The sequence below is a fragment of the Capsella rubella genome, unplaced genomic scaffold, assembly GCF_000375325.1.
Source record: "Capsella rubella cultivar Monte Gargano unplaced genomic scaffold, Caprub1_0 scaffold_3, whole genome shotgun sequence".
Taxonomy (NCBI): Eukaryota; Viridiplantae; Streptophyta; class Magnoliopsida; order Brassicales; family Brassicaceae; genus Capsella; species Capsella rubella.
The window spans coordinates 3,656,029-3,683,130 of NW_006238921.1; the positions used below are offsets into that span (position 1 = coordinate 3,656,029).

General features: G+C 36.9%; 6 protein-coding genes, 1 long non-coding RNA gene and 1 other non-coding gene across 9 annotated transcripts; 7 read left to right on the plus strand and 1 right to left on the minus strand.

Moving 5' to 3' along the window:
- Positions 1-9: 9 nt before the first annotated feature.
- LOC17891438 lies at positions 10-5,130 on the plus strand. Of its 2 annotated transcripts, XM_023785445.1 has the most exons (9): positions 10-1,927; positions 2,245-2,271; positions 3,130-3,299; positions 3,388-3,428; positions 3,543-3,621; positions 4,157-4,243; positions 4,322-4,410; positions 4,504-4,575; positions 4,673-5,130. In XM_023785445.1, the coding sequence occupies exons 1-9, from the start codon at positions 17-19 to the stop codon at positions 4,774-4,776; spliced, it is 2,580 nt and encodes an 859-aa protein (XP_023641213.1). In that variant the 5' UTR covers positions 10-16; the 3' UTR covers positions 4,777-5,130. The 2 variants fall into 2 exon arrangements, with proteins under 2 accessions (XP_023641213.1, XP_023641214.1); XM_023785446.1 differs by lacking the exons at positions 2,245-2,271; positions 3,130-3,299; positions 3,388-3,428; ... (3 more) ...; positions 4,504-4,575; positions 4,673-5,130 and having other exon boundaries at positions 10-463; positions 539-2,133.
- Positions 2,745-2,818, plus strand: TRNAV-CAC. The gene has a single exon. It is a non-coding gene; the product is annotated as a tRNA-Val (tRNA).
- A 219-nt stretch (positions 5,131-5,349) lies between the features above and the next one.
- On the plus strand, positions 5,350-7,189 carry LOC17890942 (eukaryotic translation initiation factor 3 subunit G). The gene is given in 3 exon segments (XM_006299725.2): positions 5,350-5,542; positions 5,544-5,797; positions 6,464-7,189. Coding segments are annotated over 3 exon segments (879 nt in total). The 5' UTR covers positions 5,350-5,462; the 3' UTR covers positions 7,009-7,189.
- A 332-nt stretch (positions 7,190-7,521) lies between these two features.
- On the plus strand, positions 7,522-7,974 carry LOC17892819. The gene has a single exon (XM_006299843.1). It carries the CDS (start codon positions 7,522-7,524, stop codon positions 7,972-7,974), a length of 453 nt encoding a protein of 150 aa, XP_006299905.1.
- A 2,944-nt stretch (positions 7,975-10,918) lies between these two features.
- LOC17891767 (protein phosphatase 2C 37) lies at positions 10,919-12,817 on the minus strand. Its single transcript, XM_006297786.2, has 4 exons — positions 12,261-12,817; positions 11,819-12,157; positions 11,623-11,728; positions 10,919-11,524 (listed from the first exon to the last, which is right to left on the minus strand). Exons 1-4 carry the CDS (start codon positions 12,669-12,671, stop codon positions 11,190-11,192), a joined length of 1,191 nt encoding a protein of 396 aa, XP_006297848.1. The 5' UTR covers positions 12,672-12,817; the 3' UTR covers positions 10,919-11,189.
- A 2,940-nt stretch (positions 12,818-15,757) lies between these two features.
- LOC111831708 lies at positions 15,758-17,018 on the plus strand. The gene is made up of 2 exons (XR_002834820.1): positions 15,758-15,898; positions 16,633-17,018. It is a non-coding gene; the product is annotated as an uncharacterized LOC111831708 (long non-coding RNA).
- A 2,304-nt stretch (positions 17,019-19,322) lies between these two features.
- Positions 19,323-22,534, plus strand: LOC17892224. Its single transcript, XM_006297405.2, has 3 exons — positions 19,323-20,672; positions 21,582-22,124; positions 22,220-22,534. Exons 1-3 carry the CDS (start codon positions 19,797-19,799, stop codon positions 22,325-22,327), a joined length of 1,527 nt encoding a protein of 508 aa, XP_006297467.1. The 5' UTR covers positions 19,323-19,796; the 3' UTR covers positions 22,328-22,534.
- A 961-nt stretch (positions 22,535-23,495) lies between these two features.
- Positions 23,496-25,651, plus strand: LOC17892656 (glycerol-3-phosphate acyltransferase 5). The gene is made up of 2 exons (XM_006297419.2): positions 23,496-24,261; positions 24,439-25,651. Exons 1-2 carry the CDS (start codon positions 23,671-23,673, stop codon positions 25,357-25,359), a joined length of 1,512 nt encoding a protein of 503 aa, XP_006297481.1. The 5' UTR covers positions 23,496-23,670; the 3' UTR covers positions 25,360-25,651.
- Positions 25,652-27,102: the final 1,451 nt, after the last annotated feature.

Consider the following 27,102-nt stretch of genomic DNA (forward strand, 5'->3'; position numbering starts at 1 on the left):
CCGAAACATCAAAAAGATGGACAAAGAAGAAGTATCTCCACCTCGACAACAAAATGGTAAGAAGATGAAAAAGAAAAAAGTATCTCCACCTCCTCGACTTAGAAGGAAAGACCGCAAAAACATGGACAAAGAAGAAGTAGTTCCACATGATCTCTTCCATGGATTGACGAGACAACTTTCAGAGCCTCCCCCTCTTCCTAAAGAAAACCCAAGATGTCCTGTGTCTCATCCAGATCGCCCTCACACACTTTGTCCTAGACTCGGCGGAAACACCGACTCTGGTTGTTTTTCATGCGGCGAAAAGACATCTCCCTTGATCGAAGACCACAACTATCATTTCTTCTGCCAGACTTGCGATGAGGAGTTCCACAGAGTTTGTCATATGTTTCCAAGGAATTTAACACATCCTTATCACCTCCAACACCCTCTTACTTTCACCTTCCGGAACTATGAAACCGGGTGCGTAGCAGACGGTAATATAGATGAGTCTTTCTGCGCTACAGTTTTGTCTGGCTCCAACATGTCTCATCCTAAGAAGTTGGGATCTATCGAACCTGATCAATGCACATGGTGTAGAAAAATTATCCAATGCAATTGGTTCTACCGTTGCTCTCTATGCAACTTTTGTTTGGATCTCCATTGCTCCCAAAATATTCCACCTCTCCTTGTTGCAAACCCGAAGAATCATCAACATCAACTCGTCTTCTACAGGCGACCTCTCTTGACTCCATGTGATGCTTGTGGATTGGTCAATGTGTTGGATCCAAGCTATGCTTGTTTTGAATGTAACTACATGATCCATCAAAGTTGCATCGAGCTACCACGAGTCATAAAGATCACGCGTCACCAGCATCGCCTTTTTCACACTCCTTGCCTCCAATCGAAGATTTCACCATGTCGGATATGCTACGAGACAGTTGACACCAAGTACGGCCAATATTCTTGCAACCACGAGAAATGCTCTTATATAGTTCATTCAAATTGTGCAACAAATGAGAACGTATGGGACGGGAAAGAACTCGAACAGGAACCCGAAGAACAAGACGAGATTGAAGATATCCTCCCATATAAGAAGGTTTGGGGTAACCTAATAAAACATTTCTCTCATGAACATCTTCTAAAGCTCAAGAAGTATGATGGTGTAATAGATGTAGAGAAGCAATGTCAAGCATGCATCCTTCCTATCGACTCTCGTGATTTCTACAATTGCACGCACTGTGCTTTTTTTCTCCACGAGGTATGTGCTAACCTTCTTCGGAAAATGAGTCATGCGTTACACAAACACCCTCTTTCCCTAGCCACCTCTCCTCAAAACCGCTATGATCTCATCAATTGTTCAGCTTGTTCCAGAAAGTCCACTGGTTTCAGGTACATATGTACCAAAAAGAACTGTGTGTCCAAGCACGTTCAGATAGATGTTCGATGTATTTCGTCAGTTCCTGATTATTTCACCCATGAAAGTCATGAACATCCTCTGTTTATCTCCACATCTTCTAAAGGTGGAAACAAGACTGGTTGCGTGGGTTGCAAGAAGATAGGTATGCGGTCTTACCTACAGTGTACTAAATGCAAATTTGCTATGTGTTATCTATGCGCTACAATTCCAACTAAAGTAAGCTACAAATACGACAAGCATCCTCTTTATCTAAGCTATGGAGAAAAATCAGATGATACGTACTGGTGCGAAGTATGTGAGAAAAAGGTAAATCCAAGGGATAGGTTCTACAAATGCAACGAATGTTGTATCACTATCCACCTTCACTGCATATTCGGATCTTCTGCTTATATGAAGCCTGGTTTCAGATTCAAGTATAACTCGTCGAAAGTGGAAGTTCGCCGCAACAGCAACATCACTAGACCTTATTGCGTTGAATGTGGTCATCGTTGTCCAGGTTACATCTACTACAAAAACGATAACTCTGTAACTGTTACTTGTTCTTTGTATTGTTTAGAGAAAAAGCTGATACGGCAGCAGGCATCATCAACATGAACTTTCTTTTGTGTGTTTTTTCTTTTTTTTTCTTTTTCTTTCTTTTTCTTGAAGGACTTGACTTGTAACACCACCACTTTTAAAGAATTGAAATCTCTTTGAATTTGATGATTTGTTCATCTCTGTTTTCTTAAAAAAACCTTGTTCCGTTTGTTACAATAACTACTACAAGCTACTGTTTGTAAAAAATTGTATAAAAACTGAGCAGTTGGCCAAGATGTTCTTGGTTGAACCAAGACTTAATCGACAGAAAGAGTTCCTACACTGTTCAGATTTTGAAAGTTTCTACAAGGATTGCTGATTTTATTTTTTTTCCCTACAAAGTTTTGTGATGGGATCGTTCAAAGTAAGTCAATGACTACGAAGAAAGAACTTTGTAAAGCCTTCGTGACATTTGAGGCTCTTGACTTTTATAAAAAATAAAGGCACATAGAGGAATGTTATAGAGACTTTTCTATTTCAATCCTTTTCCAAACAAGAAATTCGTTACAACTTGTTTTCTTAGATTTCAATGACATCAACAAACTTTTTTTCTTTCTCAGATAGCAACGAAGAGGGGTTTTGGGGCTTTTGGCACATCAGAAACTGGGAAAAAAAATACATTCCTCAGACCGGATGTGAACATTCAATATTGCTTCATTTTGTGACTAATCTCAGAAGAACATCATCACCCACAAGTTCTGACGAACATTGTTTATTTCTTTCACTATATGTTTCGTACATGTACCTTTTAAGTAGAGAATCAGACATGAAAGTCTGGGTGGTGTAGTCGGTTATCACGCTAGTCTCACACACTAGAGGTCCCCGGTTCGAACCCGGGCTCAGACATTTCTTTTTTCTCCAACTTACGTTTTGCGGACCACGTCATCATCTGCTACACGCACGCTATGTTCATTTCGCACGCGGGACTTCACAACACACGTACCTCCTCCAATTTTCACTTTTCCTTCCCCCTTGCTTTTTGCTTGAACCACAGGGAAAAAAACAAACAAGACACACAAAACCTGAGAATCAAAATACCCACGAATTGAAATTCGAATCCCTAATTAAACCCTACCTTTTTCATCTTCTTCTTCCAATTCGTAGCAGGTTATTGTATTTCCTTCTTTTGGATCGATCTCCGTAGTTTCTGAAGAGAGAGAGAGAGAGAGATGGATTGGGATAGCGTTGCTGCTGAGGATGTGATTGAGGCGCTAAGAGAGGTTGAATGGTCGACGCGTCCTCGTTCCTTGGCTGAGTTTTTCTCCAGATTCGCTTTTCCTCGATCTTTCTCTAAATGGATGAGCCGTCTCAAATGCAATCTCTACTAGTATTTATTTTACCCCCTCTTTTTTTTCTTATCTATGCGTATTCGTGTTTACAAACCCAGGTCTTGATTTTTATTCATCCTGTTGCAGCTATAGGACGAATTACTTCATCCTGTTGATTTTCGTTCTGGGTATGTCCAAAGGCTTGACCTTCTGTTTTTTTTTTTCAAGCTGTGATTGAGATAGCTAAGTTTCTGATTTAAAACCCTGATTTAACTCTTTTTTTCTCCCCTTTGTTGACTCAGGTCTTGCACTTATAACGCGACCTTTGGCCATTCTTGGTGCTGCTCTTACTGCCTTAAGCTTAGCTTTCCTAAACGACAGGTATTTTCCTGTCATTTCTTGTTAGTTCCTTCTTAATTTTGTTACTTAGGAATGCATTTGTTACCCTAGTTTTTGTTGGTTCGCGACTATAGAATGGTTAGGAGGAGAGAAGAATGGTTTAGGAGGAGGTTCTATATATAGTCAGTGAAGTGGTTGTGCATACTTCTTTGTAAAAGATTCAATAGGTTATGGCCCTTTGTTCATAAAACTTTCTATTTTCAGTGATTAGTCCTTGAAGTGTCTGTGCTTTGTATTAGGGTGTCAGGTTCTTAAAGTTTGAGTGTTTTAAGGTTCCTCTATCTTCAGTGATTAGCCCCTGAAGTGTCTTTCCTTAGTATTAAATTCAATAGGTTCAATAGGTTATGGCCTTGTTCTCAAAACTTGAGTGTTGTAAGGTTCTCTATTTTCAGTGATTTGGTTGTTGTTTTTTAATTTACCCATTAAGTTGAGGGCTTTGTGTGTACTATGTAATCATGTGTCTTTATCCTTGACATCTATGTCAAACGTTTTGTGAGGGTCTTGTTGTCTTTTGCAGTTTTGCAGCTACTTTTAATGAGAAGATGATCCGGACCATTAGGCATTTCTCTCCACATTTAGCTGCAAAGATGAGGCCTCCCCACATGTAAGTACTTTTAATTTGATTACCTTGGAAGATTTACATACAGTTTTTGATATTTATTACTTGTGAACACTTTTTCAGGCCTGTCATTCGTGGGCGATCTGCAAGTAGAAAGGCAGTCTATGTTTGTGGCCAACCCCGTTTGGTATTCGTCTTGATTGGCTTAACTGGTACTTATAGCGCTTTCTCGTATAATCTCTCCCACCTATTGATATGCAACTTCTTGGTGAGATAATGCAAAGTATTCATTTTTCCTTATGTAGCCAGTTTTGTCCTGTGGTTTATGTCCTGCGGTTTGTTATGGGTCCTCTATGCATTTACCACTGCCCTTCTCTGTAAGTTATTGCACTTCCAAGCAATTTTTCTTTCAGCTCCTTTTCCTAATTTCCGTCCAGTTTCCATCTCTTGACTTGAAATGTTTCTCTCCGTTAGTGATCCTTCTTCACGCAAGCCTGAGAACTCCAAACCTCAAGGCACGCTTGAACACATTCCGTGAAGAATTCCGGGCTGTCTGGCGCAACTACAGTGAACTTTAAGAATCGGCAGGAAGCACTGATTCGATCTTGAAGCAAAACCAAACGGGGACATATCGGTTTCAAGTAAGGACATGAACTCCAATTCCTTCCATCATGGGCACAAACAATCGCAGTTATTCTTGTCTTCTAATAGTAAGCTGGTAAATTATAAGGCCACTTGTCTGATTACAGATAAGTGCTCTTTGTTCTAGTTAGTGAAATAGAAATACAAGGTTGAAATCGCAGACAGGATATAGTGTTGTGCTCTTAAGGTTCCTTGTAATGCTGCTCAACACTAAGTGTCTGTTGTAGTTGTGTGAAACTCGTACTCTTTACAGTGTGGCAATGATTCAGCTTTTACATTACCTTCCTTTACTTCTATTATGCAGAGTTTGGGGTTGGATGGAGTACATTGCATTATTATCGTGTTGACAATTTTGTATAAAACATGTGGGCTTACTTGTGAAACCAGTTCATTATAAAAGGCCCAAAAATATAGGACGGTGAGATTCGATCACGGGACCAAAAAAGTCAATTACCTCACCAAAATCACTAAAGAGGATTAAAACGGTGCGTTTACTTATAGGCGGAGTTACGAAGCGTACAGATAAGATACGAAACCCTAAGAGAGCATCGTCTTCTTCCTCTTCAATTCTTAGGCTGAACCGAGGCATAAGCGGCGCATCTGAATCCCAAAACGAGAGACGATGACGATCGATTCGCAGCAGAAAACGAGCAAGTTCCGATGGGGGGAGATGGACGAAGACGACGATCTGGATTTCCTGCTCCTCCAAGCAGGTGATTGGCCCGGATGAGAACGGTCTGAAGACAACTATAGAGTACAAGTTCAATGATGAAGGAAACAAGGTCAAGATAACGACTAGGTCACGTGTCCGGAAGCTAGCTTCGGCGAGGCTCAACAAACGAGCCATGGAGCGAAGGAACTGGCCGAAGTTTGGTGACGCAGCCAATGAGGAGGCTGGTAGCCATCTCACAATGGTTTCAACCGAAGAGATTCTTCTAGAACGACCCAGAGCTCCTGGTATATTCTGTTTCTCTGATGTGATTCTGGTCAATTTTATTTGTTTTTATTGCGTCCGTATTGAATTTGGATTTGAAATCAATTTGCTAGGATAAATTACTCACCTTTAAAGATGTTGTCAGTGATCCTTGGGACTGTATCTAATTTCATTGGTTGTTTATGGGTCATGTACTAATTCATTAGTCTTACTGTTCAGTCTGAGATTGTTTAGAGTGAGGTGACCAATTAGCCGATCACATGTTAGTCGTGAGGCTACTTCTTTGTGTGATTGGTCAGTATGTCACCAATATCAGCTTATTGTTTGTAGTCCATTCCTGAGTACGAGCTGACATTGTGCTCTCACTTTTGTGGCTGCTAACTGTACACCTAAATGTTGCAGCTTGTACATAATGGTTTGATTTGATGATGTGAAGCTTTAGCAAAGATTGTTAACATTTCAAGCTTTTGTCCTGTGAAATGTCTACTTTTTGTGTTCTTAACCTGATCCCTCTCTTTGATTGAAAAGTTCAAAATGGGTTGATATTTGTTAAACGGGGAATAATTTAGTTTCTTGTTAATGTTGTAGTCATATACTCATTGATATGAGTATATGACTATGAATTAGCCGTTGACTCAAATCTTCCACTATTTGTGTAGTTCTGTGGCTTATGTGATGTGTTAATTCAGGTACCAAAGCGGATGATTCAAAGGCAACAGGAGACGGCTTGTCTCAGCTGGGTAAAGGTGCAGTTCTCATGGTGTGCAGGATATGCCACAAGAAAGGAGATCACTGGACATCAAAATGCCCTTACAAGGATCTTGCTGCACCAACTGATGCCTTCATTGACAAACCACCCACAGGGGAATCATCTACCGTATCCGCTGCACCTGGAACTGGCAAGGCTGCATATGTCCCTCCTAGCATGCGAGCAGGTGCAGACAGAAGCGCTGTTGGTTCAGACATGAGGAGGAGGAACGATGAGAACTCTGTGCGTGTAACCAACTTGTCGGAAGATACCCGTGAACCAGACTTGATGGAGCTATTCCATCCGTTTGGAGCTGTCACACGTGTCTACGTGGCCATTGATCAGAAAACTGGAGTGAGCAGAGGATTTGGTTTCGTCAACTTCCAGAGCAGAGATGACGCTCAACGAGCAATCAACAAATTGAACGGTTATGGTTATGATAACCTCATCCTCAGGGTTGAATGGGCTACTCCAAGACCAACCTAGAAAGAAATGTCTGATGAGACCTTAAAACTCTTCTCATTCTCGTCTTTCCTGTTATGGATTTTTTTCTATCGACCATTTTGTTTGTTGGTTTGGTTATATGCGAATAGATGAGAAGTTGTTCAACCTCTCTTTAATACATAAGGCTTTGTTATTTACTAATTTAAGGTTTTATTCAGTTTCATGGTCTCGCAAAACATAAACCCTGCACCTTTGAGATTTGGCACGATAGCGTCAAGCCTTTGACCCCCTAAAACTTGCATCACTTGTAAAAAATGGATTTGTGATACGTGAGGGTTTCTTTCATGAAGAACACTAAACACTTCTGTAAAATTATCTTGTTAATTTCAAATTATGATACTATCAATGAATAAAAATAAGAAAATTTCCTCTTTGAAAACCTAGTCTGCAAAGATAAAGAAAATTTCCATTTACTTTTAATCTACATATATACTGGCTCTTAAGTAATTTTTTCTTCAAGTCAAAAGGTTAAATCTTAGATTTTTATTAAAGAAAATGAAAAAGGTTTCACAACTTAGCATTATCTTCCGTGACGAACTACAAAATCTCAACAAAGACTCTGATGTCGTCGGGAAAAAACCATCTAATTCATCGTCGGACAATGATTGCAACCAATTCGCCAGCTTGTTTGCTTCTTGGTCATCGTCTTCGTTTCAAATGCCTCTTCAGTACCCGAAATACACAAAGGAACAGTACGAGATAATGTCGGAGGATGAACTAGATCGACTTCTCAGTCTCTATGGTCTGCCTATAGATGTCGGTGACTTGTCCTACAAAAAAGAATTTGCAGTCGGTGCATTCTTGTGGGAAACGGGGATGAAGTCTCCACTGGATGAGCATGATTCAGTAAACCCTAATTCTTCCATCGGTGATTTGGATGCAAGCTCTTTGATGGGATTGATGACAGTTCTAATAAAAGATATGGTTCAATTAATTTTTCGTGTGTAGCAAGTAAACAAAGTGAAACTTAATTTTGCTTGGCCCTACAGTTTCGTTTTTTATTGTTTATATGGATTATTTTTCGATCATTATGATTTAGGAAGATCATGATTTGTTACTATATCTTATTATATTGCTTGCGCCTAAAGGAATCGTCTATTTTTCCTACAACCGAACAAAATTTAAAACCTCAGCTGAATCGGAAACGAAAAGTTTGCGAGAAACTTACCAAACTTTTACGATGCCGAGTCCTAGTTGGTGGCATTCTTCAATCGGCATAAAAATAGTAAAACATTTTTTTTTTTTTTAAAAGCCAAAATTAAAACATCATTGTCTCTTTTTGTTGTTTCTTGTCGAGCAATATGTTATATGTGGTTGTTGTTTTGACTTTTTAATTATCTGACACAACTTATAAACGAGGATTTAGCTTAGCCGAAAGTTCAAGAAAACCAGTCGAGACATGGTTTCTTTTAATAAACAGTATTCAAAAAAGAAACAGGTATCATCAGGTTGTGACTTGAGAGAATATATAAACTTGTTTTATACAATAGCTAGGTTTTAAAAGCTGCCGAACAATGAGAGAAACAAAAGCTTCACATATAGAACTCCGATTCTAGGACCATCAATCGACCAAGAAGAAAGATAACACCAAGAGTTGAGACTTTTAAAAACAAGTAATGTGTATCAAAATATAAATAGGAGCATATCATCTAAAACGATAAATAAAAAATCTTAAAACCCTAAGTTTAAAGTTTACTTGTTGGCGCTAAATCTTCACCATGAAACACTGAGTGCCTTTTAATTCATGAAGATGGTGGTGCTACGTTCATATCTCTTCTGCATATGTTGTTCTTCTATATATGGTTTTCTATTTGCTGATGATCGGTAGTCTCCAATAACGTAGGAAGTTACTATATAGATCGTGAACAATTACTATTTAGTCGATTTACTATTTGATGGTCTTACTTAATAATGCTCTATTGCTCTTAAACCAAATCTTTAATTTAGCTTTGGGGACAATAATACCGGAAAGACAGAAATATGTAAATTATTCCAATATGATAACTTCCATCTTTTAAAATTTTAAGACCTTTTTTTTTTTTCATCGTTGACAAATATTATCATTTAGTAAGAAAAAGAACATTTTTGAGGTCCAATCCAACTATATCTATCTTTGGCAATGGTTTTCTAGTAATATATCCATGAGGTAATCAATCCACTTCCTCAGCTTAAACCAGGTTGAAGTCTCTCTGTATGACTAGTTAATTAATATCAAAGTCACCGAATTGTAAGAAAGATATGTTAATTATCTCTATAGCATATTCCACATGCTGACATGCTAGAATATGATTCCAATGGAAAAATAACATTTTATAGCTATAAAAATGCTCGTCGTTTGGGTAAAACTATCAGTTAAACGATTTGGAAACAAAATATAAAAAACATTACCGAGCATTTCATTTATGTGTGTGTATTGGTAGTACTTGCATCGCTCAGCAAATATTATCAAAAGGCTGAACAAGTTCATTCACTGTAACCAGAACGTGTACATGCAACAACAACATCTAAGTGAAATCCAAACTAGCTATAGGCAGAGTTCGTTGTTTGCTAAAATGTTAGCATTTTCATAAACATATATGGGAAACTCAATTTTTGTTAATATTTTAACACAAAGAACTCAGCGGTGTCATGAAGCTTTCTTCTACACTATAAAAGTATGAAACCATTAGGGGACATGAGTAGAGTATTTAATCAGACAAAACGAGACAACATTATGATGCATATAGAGAAAAATGAGAAAAGAGGAAGAATAATTGAGAAAGATAGGTCAACATCAAATCTTGGAAACCAAATCTCACATACACACCAAATAGACACGTGTCGTTATTTGATTGTCACAAGTAGGCATAATCTTATCTAAGATCCCCCACTTGTGGTTGTGTCCCTCTCAACTCAACTCGACTCAACTCTTCTTGTGTGTTTGCCTTCTCACTCTTTCCACGAACCCAACAGACAACAGCTAAAATAATAAAACCCCATCATTATAACATTATATGCAATTCCAAATCTGATAAAAATTTTGGCAGTGCCCTTATCTTTTGATGGTGAAGTCTCCTCACTTCGACCAATTGTGCCCGTATTGGATTTATACAACTCTAAAATTTATCCTAAAATTTACACTTTCTAATCCAAGAGCTTCTACGCTAACACAAGTAGTTATGCTGTGTTGTGTTCAAGATTACTCTGACGCCTAAACACTCGCACTTTTATCGACCTAGCAAGATACAAAAACATGGAAACATACCCTCAAGTTATGATTAACAGTTTAATACCTTATTAACACTATTGTGAAGTGTTTACGCAACATGATTGGATAAAAGAAGATTTGATTATTTGGTCATTGTGGCAACTGGCAAGTTGCAAGTATTGGACGGTTACAGATTGATATATAATATATTTTATTTATTTATTTAGGTTCAAGTTGATATTAATTAACTCATAAAAGAATGTGAAGATTATTTTCCTCTTCCTAGTTGATACTATTTTAGTCGATTAAATCAAAATCGGTTTTAATAATACTAAAATGATTGAATCCGACCTTAACTGACATTACGCATTCGACAATGTTGGCCAGACAGGTCTCTTAATTATCTTCATTTAGTTTAATTATAGTTAATTAATTATTGTACTTTTTTGTTTTTATTGATATTCTCCAGCTTAGGTTCTTCCACCAAATTTTTAAAAAACAATATCGTTAATAATAAAATAAAATAGTTCATAAAAATGAAACAAAGAACATTGAGATCGGTAAAAAGATTCAATACTAAACCGGCTTGGATTTAAAATCAATAACAAAAGAGTGACAGATTATTACCAAACCCGTTTACCCCGATTAACATTAACCGATCTTCTGTTCTGTTTTTTGCTTTTTATGTCTTACAGCACATCCTACAAGCAAAGAGGAATAGGTTTTTCTTCTTATATTAACTTACGTATTACTGTTTCACAGATTATACATTACGTTACATTCCGTATTACGAACATATTATAAGAGATAACACGTAAACTTTTTGTGATCAGCTCCTTTTTTTTTTTTTTTCTTCCCCAGCCTGAATTAAGAACCGTTTAAAAACTAAAGTAGAAAATATAGAAAAGAATACAATTAGGGTCTATGTAAACAATTTCTCTAAATACTAATTACTAGTCCCCAATTAAAGTACTAATTAAGAAGATGATTGATTATTATTATTATTCCTCCTCTTCCTCAAGTCAACCACCACGACGCTCACGTTATCGGAGCTCTGTCTCGCAAGTGCCAACTTCGTCAAGAGCAAAGCCGCGTCTGAGCACGCGTTGTGCGCAGTCGCCGCATCAGAGTCTTCTCCCTCCGCCGCATCAGCACCTCGAAGGCACATGCGAGCCACGCCACAAGCAGTCTCGTTGGGCACTACGTCCCATAGTCCATCACTAGCCAAGATCAAACACTCGTCGTCGTCGGTTCGATCCGTCACTGTTACCTCCGGATCCGGAATCACATATGGTTTCAAGTAATTATCGCCTGCACAAGAAAAAAACAAACATCATCAGATTTAACTCTTTATGTAGTTGAAAATAGTTTTAAATAAAAAAGTCAAAATAGAGAAAAGATGTACTCACCAATTGCTCTAGACATGGCAAGAACTCCAAGAACCCTAGCTCCATCCCAATAGATAACTCGCCCACCCGCTTGCTGAATACGAATCAATTCATCGGGTCGATCCGGCTGTTAATATCAAAAACAAAACTCTTAGAACCGTACGATCTCGACATACTAAAACATATTCAGTAGTAGTGTATTTTAACTTTTAGCTACCTTGTGGTCTACGGAGAGAGGGATGGCTACGCCGTTACGGCAAAGCACGGCGCGTGAATCACCACAGTTGGAGACAATGATCTTCTCAGGCGTGACAACAGAGACAACAGCGGTAGATCCAACGGCATCACACTGAGGAGACTGCAATTCACATCTACAAGAGTTCTTCAAACTCCGATTTGCACCAGTAACAGCTGAGTTAAACTCTCGTTGGCTAACTTCTTTGTCCATTTTTTTAAAACTCTTCACCATCGTCTCCTTCCACTCTTCTCCGGAAGCCATAACCTCAACCTCGTCCTTGACAATATCATGCAACCGTTCTCTACACTTCTCCGCAACCTAAAATCAACCAAAACAGAAAGAATCCATAATTAGTAACTAACAAACATCAAAAGAAGTTTAAATTTTTTTTTGAAAATAATTGAAAGAGACGGTAACGTACATGAGAGCAGCCATGGCCATCAAAGACACCGTAGAAATGAAGATTCTCAGAGTTCTTTTTAATAAACGAAGGATGAACCGAGACAGCGTCTTCCATGTCTCTTCTCCTACCGCAAACCGACGTCGTACCAATCTTGGGAACATCGGAAAAGAAACAGCTCTCTGCTTCCGTAACAGAATTTGAATTCGTAACCTTCTGTTTTTTATCACTCCTCACATTCGATTCCAGATCTAGATTCGGTAACACTACTGTATCACGCTTCTGCCGTTTACGGCAACTCTCAAGCGGCGGAGCAACAATTTTGATCGACGGGAGCAGATCTAACCTCCGTCTTAACGAAGCACGAGTGGTCGAATCAGCAGGTGCCGCCGGTTCGGTCTCTCCAACAACACCACAACAAATCCCAGCCATTTGAACTCAAAAACTAAACACGACAACAAAACTTGTTTCTCTAGTTACTACAGATCAAAACCTTCTTCAATCAGTGAGAGATATAAAGAGAGAGAGAGAGAGAGAGAGAGAGATGAAGAGAGAGATTAGAGCGTCAGGAAATGGAATGGGATTTTTTTAAAAGAAAAGGTTTGATTTAAAAAGAAAAGGTGAAGAAGAAGAAAGAACGAACCAACAACAAAAAAAAAAAAAAAGTTTTTATTTCCGCATGAAAGGGTTACACGTAATAAACGGGCAGGGGAAGGAGTTGCTGACCGTCACCATCAACGGGCAGGATCCGACACGTACCGTTTGGTGTGACGTACCATTTCCTGGTACCTAGATACAATCCAAACCGTCCATTCTTCTTTATTTTTTATCTTCTCTCTCTTCCCGATCTATACACGTGCCTATCTTTTTTTGGATACGCCGTTAACGTGGCCCAATCACAGCTCGACACAGCTTAACGGTAACGACCGGCCTTCCTTGACACGCATGTGGTCCACCCCTTCTTTTTTCTTTTGTGATTAGTAAAATACGCTATTTATATGCTCTTTTAGTTAAGATAATTAGAGTCAGAGGTCAAGACTCAAGAGTAATGCGAGACATAGAGACACAATTGTTCTTTAAATACTGGTTTCTTGTAAAAATTGTCAACTTTTTTTCAGTAAATAATTGGAACAATAATCACTATGAGATACTCTTATGTAATAAATCTCAATATGAGATAAATGTTGTATAGATTATCAATTTAATATTAGTATATTTTCGTAATTTATTACCATCGGCATAGGTTTTAAACCTAAAATAATTACAAACAATCTAAAACTATGTGATTCACTTATTTACATTTACAACAAATATAACAGGTGTATCCTTTGAAGATCTCTTTCTTTTTTTATACTCACTCCATATACAAAGTGTTTTGATGATCATACATCGGCCACATAGGGAAAACAAAATGCTGGAAATATAAAGTAGGTTTTCTCGATTCGTATTGTGTGGTAGAATTATAACATTGACACTGTATAGAATCTTGAATACTGACTACCGATGACTAATGGTGATGACAAACACTCAAACAGAATGATATATAGGTCAGCCACTAGCACAAAATCTAGTCATATACTACTATACCATTCATGCATGTTCACCTCATTATACACATGAGAGCACATTCTAATGTTTTGAGTTCGTGTTTTTTCGGTTTGAAACACAAACGATGGCCCTGATTCTGAACGTACCATCAAGTATAAATTTATTCGCTAGAAAAACAACGCACCGTGAACACATAATAGCCAAATTATTAATTTTAGGAATATATAGATCCAAAACTTGACAGAATAATTGAGATTATTAGAAATAAACCAGGAATCAAGATCCAAAATTTCCCGACAAGGAAATGGAAATGTCGTCTGTTATCTCACCTCACACATGCAATCTAAAAATGTTTCGACAATCAAATAAGCATAGCCTACGTACGTACTTTTTATATACTATGGGTTAAAATCTTCCAACGGATGTAAAAGTAGATTGAAATATATTTTTTGAATATATGATGAGTTAAAACTTATTGAAAAACGATTATAACCTAACTAAAACAAGTTACGAAAAGTGGAAGAAATGTGACGAGGTTACATATATAACAGGTTTGAAATACAGCCAATATAAAATTGATGCATGCATGCTTGTATAGTTGTATATACGAAAATTCAATTTGTTATTATTTGAACTCGGAAATATATAAAACAACCATGGACAAATGATATATATATATATATATATATGTATAGTCATACATATGATTACATCATTTGAGTACAAAATGTTTCATCTAATTCCCATGCATTGTCCCATGCCTTAATAGAGATACTAGTAATAGAATTGGTTGACAACGAAAAATGCTCTCGAGAGATATTTTGGTTTTCGTATTTGAATGATTAAAAGATTTTTTCTTTCTTAAATATGTTCAGTCATGATTCCTTTGTGCTTGCTTAGTCGTTATAGGTGTTGCATAGTCGACACGTGGTAATGTTCGTCCTCCCACTTGTGCTTTTTGGTTCACTTCACATCACCGATTCACACACAGTTCACGAAGAGGCAAGGGCATCCTCATTGGGGGTATATTAAGAGGGTAAGATACCCCCACTTTTTTCTAAAGAAAATTTTTATATAACATATTTTCTTTGAAAAAGTGGGAGTATCTCCTAAGATACCCCCAATGAAGATGGTCTAAGAGGTGTCTCTCTTCGATCACCAATATTGTAAAGAAATCCACAACAAAAATAAAATAAAAACCAATAAATCTTGAATCTGAAAAGACATAGGGACTATACATTAGGAAAAAATATCTCTGTTGTCATAAATTAATTGTTTATAAGATCTTATTTATTACTATTCCTTAAAGAGAAGGTTTCCTAAGATCGATCACACACACAAGTGGAGAAGAATCTAGCTCAAATTTTGGGTCATTTGTTTATGGTCTCGTAAAATAACAAGCCAAAAATCCAAAACTTCTGCATGTATCGATTTTTTATTTTTATTTTTTAAATTATCATATCAGGTCATGAATATACTACGTTAAAAACTAAAAGATCATCTTGCATTATTAAAAAAATAAATAAACCAAACACCGAATATGACGAAAAGTCTCATATTACAAAGCAGATAATGGTTGAAAACTTACGTGAATACAATGGTTTGCCGAACAAATCCTCAAATTACAAATTTTGTTTTCACATCAAAATATTTGTATGTATTTTAAAATCACTCAATGTTTATCTTATCTAGTGAACATCAAATACGTTAATAACTTCAATCAAGTTCCTGTTCTTGATCAATCAAATATGGTGGAAGGAAGTAGTAGTAGTAATGTTGCATATGCACCACACTCTAAAACTCCATCATCCTATCCAGCTGTGTTATAATATTGAATGCGTATACGTAAGCTCCGTGAGAGATTGTGAAACACGCGCTATAACTTGTGTATTTAAGAACTCTGCGACTGATGAATTGTTGTTGATGACTCATCATCTCCTTCTGCCAAAGTATCTTCTTGTGTTTTTTTTTTTTGGTTTTAAATTAAAGCCTCCAAGAAGAGGACTGAACGACACGTGTTTGGTCTGACGTGGATACTGTAAGATGCTCTCCTCGGTCACTTCTCCATGACTCGAATTCGGCGCTTCTCCACGTTTCCTCGCACATCACATGTATATCAGTATATATTTCTCCTTTTTCTCATGTATTTTCTCTTTTAAGTCCTCTTATTGTTATACTATACTCAATTGTACCCCAAGGTTTTAAAACTATATATTGATATTTTTTAAAATATTTTTCTATAATCGTATCTACTAGCTAAAAATGTGCATAAAGATTAATAAAATTGAGTTTATTGTTAAAAAGTAATCAACACTGATACATTTTAAAACTATTTTTTAACAATTGTTTCGATATATATATTACCAAAATAATTAGATTTTGGAGATACTAGTAGGATTTATGAACATTACTATGATTATATTTTGGAAACAAAATTTAGTGTATATATATGCATTGAATAAAAAGTTGGTTAAGGACTTATATATGAGTTGTTTAGTTTCTCTCAAGATCTTAATTAAAGTAAAAAAGTTTATTTAGATTTTAATTCAGTTACCAGTACAGTTTTGCTTATTAGAAACTACAGAACTCTATTAAAAATAAATTTTGAAAAAGCCATTAAAAAGTAGTTGATCATCACCTACATTATGTTGAACAATAATTGATAACATCCTATAAATATGGTGGCGATATGCAAATATTTGAAACAAATATATCTCTTTTTCTATAGAGATATAGATTCTAGTATAATATGATAAATAGAATATTTATTTAGATCGCACCCTTTGATATTTTTCATTTTCTATAAAGCTATAGGATGTTAACACACGTCCTCTTTGGTATAAAGGAAGCAGCAGTTCTAATCTCAGCAAGCTTGGGACAGCTATAAAGCAGAGACAAACCAAATATACTAGGACACGTTGCATTGTTTTAGCTGGCACGAAACAGACCTACCACTCCTGTCTACTACTACCGCCACGTGACAGTCTAAATAAAAGGTTTCTTCTCCCCAAACCTGTAAAGTGAAAGAGATCACCGGCACGACCGGTCTCGATCGACACGTTATGCATGTTTTTCTTTTTGTAAGGGTTAATGAGAATACTAGTCAATAATTTATAAAGATAGTTGGCTAGTTAGGTTGTGATTTTACATTCAATATTCAATTAGGAGATGACTTAATTAATTAAAATACATTTTTGGACACGTAACCTTAAAAATTAATTGTCTTCGAAACTTCTTCTTTCCATATGAGTCATGACAAAGAAAACTTCTTTCTATATGCGTTACTCTCTTTCCCCTAAAAAAACGTAGTTCTCTGTTTTTATTAATGGGAAGATTCCACATGTCATTAATTCTACGGGCAGGTAATATTGTAATCCAATTTATAGTATAGTTTTAAGCAGCATTTTGATGGAAATTACTGTAATGCCAGTGTCCAACTAGGTTGGTGTTCTATAAAACTCAGTCGCCTATATGCTTGTTGAAGGTATTAAGATGCTTGAAATTTACCAAAGAGTCTATAAGACATTCATAACTCTACCTTATTCTATATTTTTTGATTCTTTGAGAGTAATAATAAATAAATGAAACTGTTACCTATTATATAATTGCGTCTACTTTTTGACAATTGTGTTTACGTAAAAATATATTATATATCGCCGTGGAATCGGCATGCACCATGACATTTTCCTAACATGCAAAGCATACGACACTTCTTTTTTGTTTTTCTTTTTTAATATTCAACAATTTCAGAACCTGGGACGGTGGGGGAGATATACATACCGCAAACCCTACCATGATCAATTATGTAAATCTATAGGAATCGATCATGATCAATTGTTTACACCACCGTAGCAATCAACTAAAATCGTTAACAACATTTGATCGATGATATTATGTAGTGCCGGCTTTGATTGGCACTCTATAATTAAGCTCAAAGCAAAGTTTAAATTGCGTGTACCCAAAACTTGATTGGGCCATAGAAGACGCCACTAACAATATGGAACCAAAGTCAAAGCGATCCACTAAGAGATATGAGCATGAGACCCACAAGGCCACAAGCATCGAGTAACTATAGATTTGCGTGATTCAGGCCCCCAAAATTCGTTTTTAAAATAAATCACTGGCAGACTATGTGAATGTTATTAAGGAAAACTATCTCACCAATTAAAGGATATGGTAACTATTATGAAATTTCAGTATAGTTAGTTTTTTTGCTTAAAGTTCTACAAACTTCTATAGTCACTACACATTAAATAATTGAAATTTTAAATTCATAAAGAAATTTCAGTTATGTTTCAATTTTCGGATTTAAAAGTACTAATTTTACTGGATTATAAACAAAATTAATTAGAGACATCTGTTTTGTTCACAAGAGAAGATGGTGAAATGAGTAGATTAGCTAAATTTAATAATGAGAAAAGTTAGAAGCCCAATTCGGAGATACAGTAGTACCGTCTGTATACTCAGTCGCAAAAGAGGGCTCTTATATATCCCTTTACTCTCTATGAGACGTCCTTTTTTCTTTTCTTTTTTCTTTTTAAGTTAGCAAATGTTGTTCTTTCCTTCTACTTGTTTCTCATGTTGTTCATTCTTTTTTTTTTTTTTTCGGGATAACCATGTTGTTCATTATTTGCCATCTATACATTACTGTTTTCCTTTTTTTATAGGAAGTTATAGCTGTGCTTTGCATAGTTTGATCTTGAGGAGATCTTCAAACTCTCCAAACTAAGATTCGATTGAATAGTCAAGTCCCGCTTTGTTTTGCTTTGATGAAAGGGATTTTGATTAATGCGGATGGATATGAACGATGGCAAGATAGAGGTCATGTGAAGTCTTATACATTTCTTTTTTCCGAACACTGGAGAGGATCATCGTATAGTCTTAGAGACAGAGGATAAATAAGGATTTATAAACAGAGTTACAGAGAACTAGTTGCATGAATGAACTCAGTATACCTAGTTTCTCTTTATGTAACATTTGCACATAAAAATAATACACATGATAAAGAATGCTCTTTGGTCTTTGCATTCGACGTGTGCATATTAACGGATTCCTCAAATTAAAAAGAAGCCCTGATGTATGTATCTTAGCATTCTTAATTATATTAATTCCTAAAGGTGTGAATTGAGCTGTAGTTTGTTGTCTACCACGATCTAAGCTCGACTAGGAACTAATCCGCGTTTCCCATGCATATTCTCTATCTCTATTTAAGTAGTTGTATTATTCTGTTACATTTCCTACTTTTTCATTAATCTTTCTAATTTTTGTTCTCTTTAGCTCAAAACACTTCTTTTTCTTTTATAATCCAAATCCCTTTTATAGAATTAAATGATACTACAAATGATGAAAGCAATTAAGAACACAAACAGATGTTTATGGATCAAAATGTGATTTGATAGAACTCTTTTAAGAATAAAAAGATTACAGACATGGAAACAACTTAAATTTCCTTAACTAATTTACTTTCTTTTCTTTGCGCAATACTGTATTTAATATTAGTGACAATATTATTCTACTATTATAGATGAATTTAAAACAATATTATAGTTGAAATTTGAAGTTGAGGACATGTTACAACTTACAACATTATTCTTAGTAACATAAAAATTCGAAAAGTCGTCACATCGTTGACTGAAGTTGAGGACATGTCCGTCATTTGGGAGTTCACGTGGCGACCTCTTCTTCTTCTTCGTCCGTCCTTCTTCTCTTCTCTCCCATTTATCTGTATCCCACAGAGAGCTTGTCACTCCCAAAAAGGAAAAACAAAAAAAGAAAAAGAAAAAAACAAACAAAAACTTTTTTAAAAAATAATAATCCCAGCCACCGTGGGGGTGATTTCGTAAATTTCAAACAAAAACTCCATTCCCGCGGCGTATGCAGAGGGTGATCCCGTAATTGTAAGCTAATCTCCGGTGATGAATAAGACCCACTCCCTCACGCCGGAGTGATTTTTCCACGCGGTGTTTCTCTTCTTCTTCTCTCCCCACCCCCCAACCAAAAAACAAAAACATGAAAGCAAATCGCGGCGGCGGAGAGCACGGCCATCACCACCACCAAGAGGCTCTGAAATTTTCAAGTTTCTTCTTCATGCCGGAGCGACCACGTGATTACCTCGTGCTCTTCACACGCTTCTCCGTCGTCGCTTGCCTCATCGTCTCCGTCTCTCTTGTCCTCCGCGCCACTTTTTTATCCCCTTCCGCTCGAGACTATTCAACTACCTACGGTCTCCGGTTCACCGCCGTTCCTCAGAAATCAATAGCTCTCCCTCCTACCGGATCCGTCGAACCGCTCAACATCTCTCACATCTTCTTCTCCATCGCCGGAGCAGCTGAGACCTGGATCGATCGGAGCCAGTACACATCCTTATGGTGGCGAAACTCGACACGTGGCTTCGTCTGGCTAGATAAACCGGTGCAAATCCCCGAAAATCACTCCGACGCCAGATTCTCAATCCCGGTTCGAGTTTCCGATCCAGGCTGGACTCGATTCAGATTCTCCAGCTCCAGAGCTGCGGTTCGGATCGCTCGCATAATCTGGGATAGTTACAGAGTGAATCTACCAAATGTACGGTGGTTCGTCATGGGAGACGACGACACCGTCTTATTCACGGAGAACCTCGTCAAGGTTCTATCGAAATACGATCACGAGCAGATGTGGTACATCGGAGGAAACTCGGAGAGCGTCGAGCAAGACGTGATGCACGCGTACGACATGGCGTTTGGCGGCGGTGGTTTCGCTGTCAGCCGTCCGTTAGCGGCGCGTTTGGCTTCCGAGATGGACGATTGTCTCCAACGGTATTTCTACTTTTACGGTTCTGATCAGAGAATCGCGGCTTGCGTTAGCGAGATCGGCGTTCCCTTCACCGAAGAACGCGGCTTTCATCAGGTACGTTTTGTTATACACGTGTTCATCGTTCGATTGGTTCTCAGCTTATACACGTGTCGAACCGTTTCGATTTCGGTTCTTTTTTTCTTTTGTTTTGGAGCCCCGACAAATTCAAAAGGCATAGATTTTAGATGCTGATTGTTCGGTCATTAAGTGGATTCTCGCCACGTGGCTTTTCTTACACATTAACAACATACAACTTAGGGTGAAACGGGTCAAACGTAATAATAATCACTTGCCTTTTAGTGCGTAAAAAAGCATGTTGGTGTGTTGATTTATTGCATATAAAGTCACACCATTTTTGACCAAAATAGGAAAATTATGTGACTTATATTATACGTTTATTTAATACTCAATTTGAAGTTAGAGCTTTATATTTATTATTTAGTAATTAGTGTTGTTTTAAGTTAATTGGTTGAAAATAATACTCTCCGACCCTTTTTGATCTTCCTACTATATTGTAAAAAATTATATGATGAGTGGTTTTAGTTGTGGTCCATGAATGTGGCATGAAATTATTTCTTAATATGGAGCACATGATTCTGTCATGTTAGGATACAAAGCTTTTAATCATCATGTCTACTACTGATTAGCTTTCTATATTTTTTTGCTTGTTCAAATCTAGAAATATACTTATTGTTTTTGCTAAGTTCTTATTGTTAATAATATCTCTGTTTTCGAAGGTATTAAAATTTATTCTTTGACTAAGATGTGCGTGTCATTATTACTACTACGATCACGTGTTGTGTCTCAAAAGGAAATTTCAATATCTACCTGTAGTTTATTCCGTGTGTTTTTGGATTGGTGCGGTAAGATATCTAGGGCCAATAGTCACAAGATTGTACTTAAGTTTGTGAGTGGATATTATGAGGGTTTGTGTTTGGAGTCTCACACCATTCGTTGTTGCAGCTTGACATAAGAGGAGATCCATACGGGTATCTAGCGGCGCATCCATTGGCACCGCTTGTATCGCTGCATCACCTCGTTTACTTAGACCCAATGTTCCCTAACAAAAACCCTATCGAGTCGTTACAGACCCTTATGAAGCCTTATACATTAGACCCGAATAGGATACTCCAACAGATTAATTGCCATGACCGAAAGCGTCAATGGTCCATATCCATCTCTTGGGGATACTCCATACAGATCTACACTTACTACTTGACTGCCAAGGAGCTGACTACACCGTTGCAGACCTTCAAAACTTGGCGGTCTTCGAGTGATGGACCTTTCGTTTTCAACACTCGGCCCTTGCAACCTGATCCTTGTCAGCGTCCGGTCACTTATTTCATGGATGGAGCTGAGGATGTAAGGGGCAGTGGGACGAAAACGTGGTATAGCGTAGCGGATAAGAACTATGGTCACTGCGAAAAGAGGGAGCATTCTGAGTTAACCAAAGTGAAGATGATACTGGTGACTTCAATGAAGATGGATCCTGAGTATTGGAACAAGGTACTTATAGTGTTTTAATTAATTTTCTCATACTAAGATATAACATGTTGATTGAGTTTTAAGTTCTTTACATTTTTTTTGTTTTTTCTTGATAGGCACCGAGGAGACAGTGTTGTGAGGTGATGGAAGGAGGAAGAGGAAAAAGAAATGAGAAAGAAATGTTAATAAGGATTAGAAAATGCAGATCATCTGAGAAGATATAAACTAATGCGTTTAATTAGAGAAAGAGAGATACATATATTTTTGCACATACCGATTTTAGATTCGATCATAGTTTTGTTGGTTGTTTCTAAATTCCTCGTTACAACCAGGTGACGAATTTCTCAATCATCAGTATCGGGACTCTTGCGTTTTACAACTTGTAATCATTACTCTGTATTTTTAGTCGAAATAAAATAAATAGTTTACTACTCCGACAATGCGTGGTGGTGGTATAAATTTGGCTAGGTTGTGTTAGTATCATTGTTGTGTTATTATCCGACAAGGTAGTTCACAATAAATATCCTTCGATTCGTTCCTTAAAATGCTAAATATCGTTTGATTTGGTTACTGGTTAATTCGATGTTTTCTCAATTATGCTATATATGTATATGCAGAACTTTTATTAAACGTTAAATAATTTGTTGTTAAAATCCAAAGTCATTAGTTTAAATTTTTCTGATGAAGCTGCCGATTAGTTTTCCAACCAAACCTCAGCTAATATAGTTAGGGAGACGGATAAGACAAAGGCTTTGTATAATCTACACACGCAAGTTTACGTATGTAACTTCTTTTATATATCGCCGCAATTACGAGTAAAATATTATTTCTTATAACTATATAATAGTCTTGTTATCGTATATATGCAAGACATTTACTATTACGACATATGTTTCCCTGCTTAGATTTCCAAGCTTTCTGTTTATCTGTAATTTTGTCAGTCAGTTAGGCAACCAAACCAGGCCAGACTACAATTCAAATTAGGCTCTACTTTGGCAAGCTTCTCACAACTACAAGTGTAATTAAAATTAATTAAACCAAACTAAGATACGTGTTTACATCATTCCATATACACTAGGCACATTATACAAAATTTTATGAACTACGCATAATAAGGTCAGTAACCTAATCAAATCCATACATTTTAGCTGCAGTTGCACACACGATAAAGAATAAAGATAGCCTAATTTTGGTGCATTCAGCCAAAATCTTCGGACAAAACTGGCGAATCGCAAACCATGACTTTCTTTGTTATGCAGTTTACGTGTACTATTATTACATCATAAATTCAAAAAAAAAACACGTGACGTGCATAAACTTATTTTCTTCACATATCTATATATATATAGTATATTGACACATTTACAATTTTCAACTTTGAAAACCCATGTATACAATTACGGTAGGTGCAATATTGATAAGCTGCCATTCCCATTGCATTAGACACTAGTCACTCCAAACCTTTTAACATAAAAACGTTATAATCCATTTTTTCTTTCATCTCCAATCCAATCGAAGTCAAAACTAATATTCGATCACAAAAAAAAAAAAACACCAAGAAAAAACAATGGTGATGGAGCAAGATGGAACGACATCGTCGTGTTCGGTCGTGTCAGAGTTTGAAGGGACAATACTGAAGAACGCGGATTCATTCTCTTACTTCATGCTCGTCGCGTTCGAAGCATCTGGTTTAATTCGTTTCGCAATCTTGCTGTTTCTCTGGCCCGTAATCACACTCCTTGACATTTTCAGCTACAGAAACGCCGCTCTCAAGCTCATGATTTATGTGGCCACGGTTGGTTTACGCGAACCGGAGATTGAATCGGTGGCTAGAGCCGTCCTGCCAAAGTTCTACATGGATGACGTAAGTATGGACACGTGGAGGGTTTTCAGCTCATGTAAGAAGAGGGTCGTAGTGACGAGAATGCCTCAAGTTATGGTGGAGAGGTTCGCCAAGGACCATCTTAGAGCCGATGAAGTTATCGGCACCGAACTGATCGTGAACCGGTTCGGTTTCGTCACCGGTTTGATACGTGAAACCGATGTCGATCAATCTTTTCTGAACCGTGTCGCTAATTTGTTTGTTGATCGGAGGCCTCAACTAGGTCTTGGAAGACCGGCTGTGACCGCTTCTACAACTTTCTTATCGTTATGTGAGGTAAACATAAATTCTAATTGCATGACTGACTAGTAATTAAATCTAATTTGTTACACTTTATAAGCAAATAATTAAATTAGCAGAAAATTTTAAATGTAACAGATCTTTACTATTTTCAACCAAAAATATTAACAACCGAAAATTACCATTCTGAAAAATATTTGGTTTTGTATGTAGGAGCATATTCATGCACCGATTCCAGAAAACTACAGCCATGACAGCGAACAACTTCAGCTACGTCCACTTCCAGTGATATTTCACGACGGACGCCTAGTGAAGCGGCCAACTCCAGCCACCGCTCTGCTCATTCTCCTTTGGATCCCATTCGGAATCATTCTAGCTACGATCCGGATAATTCTTGGAGCCATCCTCCCGTTATGGGCTACACCTTACGTCTCTCAGGTATTCGGCGGCCATATTATCGTCAAAGGAAAGCCTCCTCAGCCACCAGCGGCTGGAAAATCCGGTGTGCTCTTTGTGTGTACTCATAGAACCCTAATGGACCCGGTGGTTTTATCGTACGTGCTTGGACGCAGCATCCCGGCCGTTACATACTCAATCTCGCGGTTATCTGAGATATTATCTCCCATTCCAACCGTCCGATTGACAAGAATCCGGGACGTAGACGCGGCCAAGATCAAGCAACAACTGTCTAAAGGAGATCTAGTGGTTTGTCCTGAGGGAACCACTTGTCGTGAACCGTTCTTGTTAAGATTCAGCGGGCTTTTCGCTGAGTTAACGGATAGGATTGTTCCCGTTGCGATGAACTACAGAGTCGGATTCTTCCACGCGACCACGGCTAGAGGCTGGAAAGGTTTAGACCCAATATTCTTCTTCATGAACCCGAGACCGGTTTACGAGGTTACGTTCTTGAACCAGCTTCCCGTGGAGGCAACCTGTTCGTCTGGGAAGAGCCCGCACGACGTGGCGAACTATGTTCAGAGAATCTTGGCGGCTACGTTAGGGTTCGAGTGCACTAACTTCACAAGAAAAGATAAGTATAGGGTTCTCGCTGGAAACGATGGAACGGTATCGTATTTGTCGTTGCTTGACCAATTGAAGAAGGTGGTGAGCACTTTCGAGCCTTTTCTCCATTGAAAATATTCGAATCATCGATCATTGGGTGATTGATTTCTCCTCTTTGCTTCAGTAGATTAGATCAGTAGTTTTCAAACTTGTTTGCAATTTCTTTCACTTGGTTAAGTTTTGTTTTCGTAGAAAAGTATGGGGTTGATTTTTTTTATATGGTTTAATATTATGTATCGTATTAATTAAACTTGTTTTTCTTACTGAATTATGTAAGTACCCATAACAGTTGTTAATGTAATAAATATATGGGGATGAATATGTAGTTTTGTTAGTAATCATGATTATGAATTGTTTGTTGATTTTTTTCCAACTATTCATTTGTTCCAAGAATATTTTTGTCAAATACATTATTTCTCTTTCATGTTGCTATAGTATATCGAACTGTTATCCTCTTAACTTTTTTTAAAAAAGTTAGTTCATTGATTTAGATTCTAATAAATTGAAATTTCAATAGTTCTTTTTGTTTATGAATTTGTTGAATTGGTAGTCGCCAAACAATTTCGAAGTTGGTGGGCAGATTAGAAAATAGACAAACTCGTTGACCAGAAGACTTTCGCTGCCACGTTAACACTTTTCCCCGTTACAGCTGACCTACTTCCAGTTCCACGTCATCGTTCATAAACTTTTCTTTTCTTTCATTAAAGATGAAATGTTTTTTTTTCGGTTTATATGAATTTGCTCATAGATCTACGAAAAAATTACTGTATATTTACGGGATATATTGAAAAAATACTCGATGTTATTATGTTTGCTATTTCTCCTAAAATCTATATATATATAGTCCAAGTGTGTTATTCTATCATTTTTTTTTACCACAATCATAAATAAAATAACATTCTTCCGACGTATAGTGCGAATTACAGGGAAAGGCTCATCAAAATACTTTACTAGTCGTCTACCTCTTTCCCATTACCAGGCACATATGTCGCCATGTATATATACTTCAGGTTCCTCCAAACGAACTATATATGTACATATACTAGATTTTGACCCGCGGTACACCGCGGGTTCAATGTTTTTTTTTGTAAAACTATATTTTTTATTTTTTCATATGTATATGTATATATAGAGAAATATTTAGTTTACGTATTTTAATATTGTGGTTTTATATTCAATGATATAGTATGAAATAATTATAAACTTGTTTGAGATATAAAAAATAATATTTCACTTAACTAAGTATTTTTGATATGTTTAGCATATTTTTGTACCTAGAGATCGAGTTGAATTATAGTTAAAAGTTTTGTTTTCAGCTGGAGCATGTTTTCTTTATTAGTATTTTCTGTTGTACTGTTACTTTTAGAATCATTTAATATAGAGAAGTGTATTTTTTTAAAAAACATAAAACATTTTCATTAAAATCAAGTTAATACCCGATTTTGTCTTCTAAAAATTGTTGGACATCGTGAACATAAATTTGGTTTTGTTTCAGACCCATATATAATATAAAAGTTAAGTCCAGGCCCAAAACTTTGGTCTGTCGTTTATCCACCGACAGGTTATTGTTTAGAAAACCAAAAGCGAAAAAACTTACGAAAAGACCAAAAATCGTTGTTGCCTTCTATCTCCTAAATCACATCTAAGAATTCGAATCAGTTATAGCTTATTTTCTTGAATCCTTACATGGAATCAACATGAATTGCAGGCTCCGTATCTGTTTCTATTGTTTCTGAGTAAGGTTAATATACTTAGTTTTATGTCTTTTTTTTCTGGAAATGTAACTGAAAATTGTTGTCAAATTATTGTAATTTG